This window comes from Vicia villosa, unplaced genomic scaffold (genome assembly GCF_029867415.1).
Source record: "Vicia villosa cultivar HV-30 ecotype Madison, WI unplaced genomic scaffold, Vvil1.0 ctg.002782F_1_1, whole genome shotgun sequence".
Classification (NCBI taxonomy): domain Eukaryota; kingdom Viridiplantae; phylum Streptophyta; class Magnoliopsida; order Fabales; family Fabaceae; genus Vicia; species Vicia villosa.
The window spans coordinates 55391-63337 of record NW_026706030.1 but is presented as its reverse complement, the minus strand read 5'-3'; the positions used below and the strand labels follow the sequence as shown (position 1 = coordinate 63337).

General features: G+C 29.5%; 1 protein-coding gene across 2 annotated transcripts; it reads right to left on the bottom strand.

Moving 5' to 3' along the window:
- Positions 1-482: 482 nt before the first annotated feature.
- On the bottom strand, positions 483-6610 carry LOC131639789 (vesicle-associated protein 1-4-like). 2 transcript variants are annotated; one of them, XM_058910246.1, is made up of 12 exons: positions 6318-6610; positions 6115-6185; positions 5609-5690; positions 5156-5292; positions 4867-5037; positions 4708-4735; positions 4549-4619; positions 4163-4244; positions 2151-2254; positions 1912-2049; positions 1649-1726; positions 483-1024 (listed from the first exon to the last, which is right to left on the bottom strand). In XM_058910246.1, the coding sequence occupies exons 1-12, from the start codon at positions 6478-6480 to the stop codon at positions 989-991; spliced, it is 1161 nt and encodes a 386-aa protein (XP_058766229.1). In that variant the 5' UTR covers positions 6481-6610; the 3' UTR covers positions 483-988. The 2 variants fall into 2 exon arrangements, with proteins under 2 accessions (XP_058766229.1, XP_058766228.1); XM_058910245.1 differs by having other exon boundaries at positions 486-1024; positions 2151-2266.
- Positions 6611-7947: the final 1337 nt, after the last annotated feature.

The window sequence follows — 7947 nt, the reverse complement described above, 5'->3', positions numbered from 1 at the left end:
TATATGTGATTTAATATGATTTTTTATTTCATTTTAATGATTTAATTAACATAAAAATCAAATATTTTGGTAAAGGAGATATTTTGATTGATTCCGATCAATATTTATGACTAAATGCAATATAATTTCGTGGGATATTAATTGGAGAAAGATCAACACAATTTTAATTACTTGATGGTGGCTCCTTCCAATTTCATCTATTGAGTTGGGCGTACGAAGGAGCTTACCAATACTGGTGCGATTATCTGACACCTTATTTTTTCATCTTTTTCGATGCCACTGTGGCTCGACGAAATGAACATGAGTTAGTTTTCTTGGGGCCGACGATATGAGTCTTTGAAGACTTTCCTTAGTTGTTGCACTTTGTGAACCGCTTCTTCTTGGTTAGTCTCCTTCATCTCATGGCTCATGCGACCATTTGCATGGCCGAGCCAAAAGTAGAGGGTAAATGTAAGCCTCTGTTTTCTCGTTGCTGGTTGGTGAAGCATTTTCCCTCGGTCGAGGTCGATAAGAAATGTTTGAAGCGTCTGATTGATGTTTCATTACTGATGGAGGCTCGCTCTCGCGAGGATTGTTAGGTTGCTTTTAGTAAGTTTTACATTTCTTTCATTTTTTTATGTTAGTTTTTCCTTTTCTAGGTGCTTGTTTAGATAACAATCAAGTTTTCGTGTCGATGTGATGAAGGATGATATTTTTGTACAAAAATAACATGTTCTAAATCATTGATTTATTATTTTTATAATATATTAATATAAATAAATTATTAATATTTATAAATAAACAAACTTAACATTAAAAAATAATTTAAGGTAGTACAACATAAAGAAAAAATTGCATTAAAATCATGTCACATTTCTTAAGTCACACTTATACCAATTCATGGTAATTGCAACAAACATCGCCACCCATCTCCTCTCACCACGAGATCATCGACATGTCTACTTTATATGATTGTCGTTGTCGGCCAATTCTCATGAAAAGATCAATTCTATATGTTGTTGTTGGCTTCATTCCTCAAAAGCTCCTATGTACGACAACATTACATTAATCAATAAATTTGCAATAGAACTATTTTATAATAAAACAGATAATGTTAATTCGTGTCCTATGAAGTTTATAAATAAAAAATTTATATTTAGAAAACAATAAAAATTAATTATAAAATTAATATACAATTTGTAAATAAATTGTTTTATATTTAACTTTTAGCTTGTGTCTTTAAAACACATGTTATCTTAATAAAATATATACAGGGTATAATTATTAACCTCTGCACCAATCATTTAGCAATTTTGATAAGTAAAATAATATATAGAATTACCATTTCAGTCCTTAAAATTATACTATACTACTTATATCAAAGGAAAATTATACGAGTGAATCATATAATTTACTACTTAAAATTGTACTAGTTAATTTTTTTACTAGTATCCTTTGAGGACATTGGAATCTATAATCACTAGAATCACTTAAACGGCTAAAAGAAGCTAATATTAACAAGTTTGTGTAAATAGTTGAATAACATAACTCATAATCAAATTAGAAGTGTTGAAAGAAAACTTGATAAAAAAAATTAAGAGCATAGGATAACAATAAAGAACACTTTAGGTTTTCTAAAAACAAAGTTTTTAGGAAATAAATGTCATACCAATTCTTGCTCAAGCCTTTTATTTTGCTCAATAGCATTATCCCTCTCCTCAGTTAACTTTAAAATAATTGCTTTTGCCTGAAACAATGGTCCATTTTTAAGGTTTGTATTATAGTTCACTTTGCACGCCCTTATATTGGAACCAAGGTTAAGATCAAAAGTATATAATATTGTAGGCGTATTCTCGTCAAAGTTCATAACAATGTAATTATGGCTAAAAAATATGTCAATAACCAATTTTTAAAAATGAAATGAAAAGAAACCTGATCTGGAAAGACAGATGATCGAGGAGACAAATATTCATCAGATTCTTCTTGAATTGGAGATGGTAGTTGAGATGGATCAACATAAATAACTTTTAGTTTGCTCTCTTCAACCTCATAACCTAATTTTTTATTAAACTACATGCAACGAGAAAATAAAACAATCAAAATATGCGATATATATTATGTCACACACAATATCGTGATTCTTTAATCTATATCATGAAACTTTTTGTTACCATTTCTGAAGTGATATCTTTTGTGGTTGCTTCCAGCTTTGTAACTACGCTTTGAATAAGAAATTTATCTTTGCATCGCATGTCAAGAGGTGTTTCCTTTTGAGCTTTCATAGTAACTATAAATAATTAATTTTTCAATAAACATATTATTTAATTTATACTTAACATGAATTGCTCCATATGAAAGAAATAAATCATTTTCACTTATAAAAGATAATTATTTTAAAATGGTGCACATAAAAAAAGCGGATGTAAAAGGGAAAATTAATGGAATAATCATGTAACATATAGGTTAAGATTGTAGAATTTAAAAATTCCAAAAATTCATGAGATATCCTTGTGAAGAGCTATGGAAGATATGCGAAGGTCGTGAAGGTGAAACTTTAGACATCGATGAGACAATACGAGTTAATGGAAATGAAGAATGGTGATGATGCTATAAAACATGAGGTGGTGATAGAGAATAATATCCACACAATTTGATCATATTGTGGTAATAATTGAAGAAAAATGGAATTGAATAATACCAATATTAAATACTCATAAATCACTATTGAAGCTTATAATTAAAGGTGATTGAAAGAAAATTGTAAAGAAGAAGACAATTTCTTCTTGGTAGATTCAAGAAGAGTGAAGTTGATAAGAAGAAAGGGAAAAAGAAGAAAAAATAAAAAAATTGGAAAGGCATGACCAATCATGAAGACAAACCTTAACCCTCTTGTAGAAAAGGAAGAGGGAATAATAAAAAAAATCTAAGCAAAAAGAAGCCCTATGACAAGAATACGGTCCAATGCCTACTTTAGTCAATATGGCATTATACATGAACTCGCAACACCATATATTCCCAAGATGGTGTCCTAGGTGAAAGGATGAACTGTAGTGTACTAATCATTGAAAGAAGTAAACTGAAGCTTAAAGGGATACTTCACTATATGAGGATAGAAGTAATGACCACATGTGTATATCATGACCAAGTTCCATACACAAAGGTTTAATTAAAAGGTGGGTCTAGAAGATTGAATATGAAGAAATCTAGTTGTGACTCACTTGAGAGTGTATGAATCACATTATGTTTCAAACATATCCCTTATGCAAGAAGAAAGAATCTAGGTCATAAAAATGAACCAATGGTTTTAGTTATTTATCAAAGGACTAATGGATTCAAGTTGTAGAATTCCGTGTTGAACAAGATTAAAGTAAGCAGAGTTGTCTAGTTGAATTTGAATTGATTACTGATACTCTCTTTAGTCTCATTTATAAAAAAAGATTCTTTTTTAGATACATTGAATAAATAATGTATCTAGACAATATATTGTCTAAATATATTATTTATTCAATATATCTAAAAAGAAATTTTTTTTTTATAAATGGAATCAGAGGTAGTAATATCTTTGGCGATGATGATGAAGTGAAGTATTATGCAATGTTTCAAAGTAAAATTAAAGGAACAAGTGTGAATCATGATGTGCTTGATGAGCTGAGATATATTGAGAAAAATAGAACCTTGAAGTTGACCAAATTACCAAGTGACAAGAAAGCCATTGATGTCAAGTGGGTGTACAAGTGATTCTAATAAATGGAAGGTCTAGATTAATCTGAAGTATTATCACATGTTTTGAGACATGATACAACAAGGTTTGTCAATGATTTATCTTTCATAAGGAAGTTGTCATTGTTCTATTTAGATGTCAAATTTGCGTTTCTAAATAGATCATTAGAAGAAGAAAAATTGTCAACGAACAACTATGTTTTAAGATCAAGGGATTGAGACATGGTGTTTAGGCTTCACAAAGCTCTTTATGGCTTGAAGTAGAGGCAAAATTTCTATGAACATCCTAGACAAAATAAAATAATAAAAATAACAAAAATTAACTAAACTTCCCGATTACTAATTCAAATTATTTCACCATTCACATAGTCAGGCACATGAATTATTTTTCCTCTTTGCATGTCTTTTGTGTTTTTGTGTGTAAAAGAGAGAATAAAGAAGAAAAATAGAGAGAGAATAAAACCTATAACATCACAAGAAGATCTAGGCAACATAACTTTCCGATTAGGCTTTACACCATATCTCTTCGGATTTGTAGTCTTAACCTGCAACATTACATCAATTCGACTTCAAATCAAAATTTCAACTAAGAAAAATTTATGAAAAAATGGAATGCAGATTCAGTGCAGCCATTGATGTATGCATTCACGCATCAGTGCATCAGTTATCATTTAATCGAGATATGATGGTTCAAAATTTTAAATTTATAATTTAAAATTTAAAACTTAAATTTAAACCATTTGATATTGATCGAACAATCACTAATGTATTGAGCACGTGAATGCATCGATGACACATATTATTCAAAAAACGAGTGATAAAAGAATCACAAAGAAATAAAATGAGAACCATGAAAGCCACGTAATTATCTGACTTGTTAGACAACTGCAAAGAGCATGATATCTGCTTCCTCAATTCAACTTTTTCACAAAATCAAAGAACGAAAAAACAATTTAGAAACCAAACACAAAGCAAAAGAAATTAAAATAACGAATATTAGAAACTTACAAGGAAATTGAAGCTCTTGAGGATGTACCTGGTGATATAACTGTCTTATTTAGTAAATATTCTACAACCCCATAAAATTGGATAAACAAATTTAAAACAAAAAAAAAACATAAGATCAAAGCCAAAATAAATGTGACTTATAAATATATAATATGTCACCTCAAAAGAAGTATCACAATGTTCAACATGTTCACATTGTTCAAAATGTTCGATTGAAGCTTTGGAATCTTTATCATATCCTTCTTGAACGGGAGGTCGCGGTTGAGGAGGAATGATATAGATAACCCTTAATTTGCACTCTTTAACCTCGTAACCGAATTCTTTATCAAACTATACGTGATTGAATAACAAGAAAAAAAATTAAACACAATGAATATTTTATGTACTAATGTATGTGTTACATATGTGATTCTTAATCTTAATAAAAAAAAATATTATTTATGGTCACCATCTGGGGAGTGAAATCTTTTGTGGTGGCTCCATTTTTGGAGTGATATGTTTTGTGTTTTGCAACTATGCTTTGAAAAAGAAATTTATCCGGACATTGCATGTCAGGAGGTGCCTCCGTTTGAGCTTGCATTATAACTACAAAATAAAAATGTAAATATGACGCAAACAATCAATAAGGTGTATAGAAAAGAACATAATACATAAATTGTTAGCATTTAATAAAATTTAAATTTGAGACCTTGAGATAAAAACATTCTCAGATTCTAAAATTTTATTAACAAATTAACTCTTAAAAATTAATTCAACAATTTTAAGATTGATACAGACAAACACAAGTTATCAAAAAAAAAAATATATATATATATATAGACAAGCATAATAGTTTTCTTCTTTTGCATGTTTTTGTGCTTTTATATGCAATAAGAAAGAGTAAAAAAAAGAAGGTAGAGACCTCTAACATCAAAAGTTGACCTGGGCAACACAACTCCATTGTTAGGCTTAACACAATACTTCTTTGGATGTGTAGTCTTAACCTGCAACAATACAATTAATTTATACTCCAAATTAAATTCAGAATTTTCCATGTGGAGTTGTTTAACATTAGTAAGACTTAAAAATAAAATTTAAAATGAGGTCTTTTATGAGGAAACAATTAATATTTATATTAAATTAAAAAAATTTACTAAAAAAAGTTTTGAGTAATGAAGTATAAATATTTTTATTATCTATATGTAATAAAATAAATAAATTTTGATTGTTATTAGTTTTATAAAAACTCAACACAATAATATTAAAAACTACTATATAAACAAATAAAAAGAAGATGTCATTGTGCTTCATTGTATTTAACTCTATTGTTTTAGTTTCATAATATATTTACTCTATTTTATTTTATTTTATTTTATTTTATAATTTTAAAGAAAATGAGTGAAAAAAGAAACATGATCAAAGAAGAACCTTGAAAGCCACACAATTATCTGACTTATTCAACAATTGCAAAGAGCAAGATATTTGCTTCTTCAACTCAACTGTTTCACCAAATCCAAGAAAGTGAAAAAAAAATGAAATTAAAACAAGAACATAAATCAAAGTAATGATGTAATTATAAACTGAAAAGATTTTTTTTTGTTGTTATTTTGGAATTTAAGAAGCATGATTACATGGAAATTGCAGCTCTTGAGGATGAATCTGGAGATGGAAATTATCATCTTGATTATTCAATTTTTCATAACCCCAATTCAGTGGAGAAGCATAACGTCGTGGAATGACCAGCCGCAATAGTTTAGAAGCTGAGGATGAAGCATTAGAAACCGTTTGTCCCATTTTTTTTCACAAACTGTTGATTTTTTTCGATGAGTTTTATGTCAAGAGAAAAGAGTAGTTTGTGAAACTCTCAGTTTTGGATCATTGACCGTAAACATTAGAATGAGGTAATGAGAATAGGGACGGTTTTGAGAGGATAAAACAAGAAGAAAAAGTGAAATTTCTAATCATATTCCATGATGAATATAATATAATTTGTGAGTTGACATTTTATAGCGAGGTTTCATACCTTTATGATGACTAACATTAATTCCTAAAGTCGTACTTTTAAATTTTGGATTTAATAAGATAAGATTTGGTTTAGATTTGAGTTAATTTTTCTTTCTATTTTGACAGCAAATTTGAGTTTTTTTTTTTGAACAACAGCAAATTTGAGTTGTTTTAACTTTTAATATACATTAGCTGATCCAACTCGATTGGCTAATCAATCGCTCACTACAAAAGCCATCCCCTTTCATTGATTCTTTTGTCATGTAAACGCTTCTAGCTTACATAGCTTGTAGAAAAGCTATATACCTTGCAAACCTAAGAGTAACATTCCAAAATTAAAGAAGTCGGAGACAATTTTGGTTAAAGAGGCAAGGTTCAAAATTGTCAAAGGGGCAGCAAAGAATACTGAAGTAAATTATGGTGATGATGAATTAATTTGGTATATATGAAGGAGATTCACAAGGGTATTTATGGAATGAGAGTCTCACAATCATTTGCAAAAATCAGCTCGATGATAATGGTATTTCTACTCAATTTGATTCTTGAATTGAAGTGAGTGAAGATCCATTTACAATTGCAGTTGTTTTGAAATATGAGGAGAAACGTCTTTTAAGTGAAAATTCAAAGCTACTAGCTTCTGATATGCCCGTAAGCAATGGTGGAAATCATAGCATGGATAAAAAAGTGGAATATTTACTAATCAATGATGTAAAAGATGAAAATATTGATATGGATGTTTGTCATATTTTACTTGGTAGACATTGGCAGTTTGATTATGATATCACTTATCATGGACGAGATAATGTGATGATGTTTACATGGGACACACAATTGCTATGACTCCTGTTTTACATTTTTATAAGAATTCAGGAGGAAGGAAGTCTAGTTTCTTGGTGATGACACAAAGTGAAAAGGAGTTTGATAAGGCTATTAAAGAAACTAAATTTTAATATATAGTACTAACTAAAGGGGTGATGCTTATTGTAACGGAGAATATAAGAGTTTCAAAAGAAGTGCTAGGGTCCTAAAGGATTTCAAAGAGATGACCGCATATGAGCTACCAAACGATTTGTCTCCTATGCGAGATAAAAAAACGAAAGTTAAAGTTTTCAATGTGGGAAGAGATGTGATGGTGTTTATGCGTAGGGGGAGGTTTTTGGTTGGTACTTACGGCAAGCTGTAGCCATATGAAGCTCTTTATCAATAAAAAGCTCGGGGTCGAGTTCTTCAAAAGTGAAGGAGACTGATGAAGGAGGG

Bases quoted from the DNA above. Each gene is read 5' to 3' on its own strand.
- LOC131639789 (XM_058910245.1), bottom strand. From the start codon at position 6,480: ATGGGACAAACGGTTTCTAATGCTTCATCCTCAGCTTCTAAACTATTG. The intron at 4,620-4,707 runs GTAAGTTTCTAA...TTTGTGAAAAAG, and splicing joins TCAAGAGCTTCAATTTCCTT to TTGAATTGAGGAAGCAGATA. The intron at 2,267-4,162 runs GTTTTATTCTCT...AATTATTTATAG, and splicing joins ATCTTCTTGTGATGTTATAG to TTACTATGAAAGCTCAAAAG.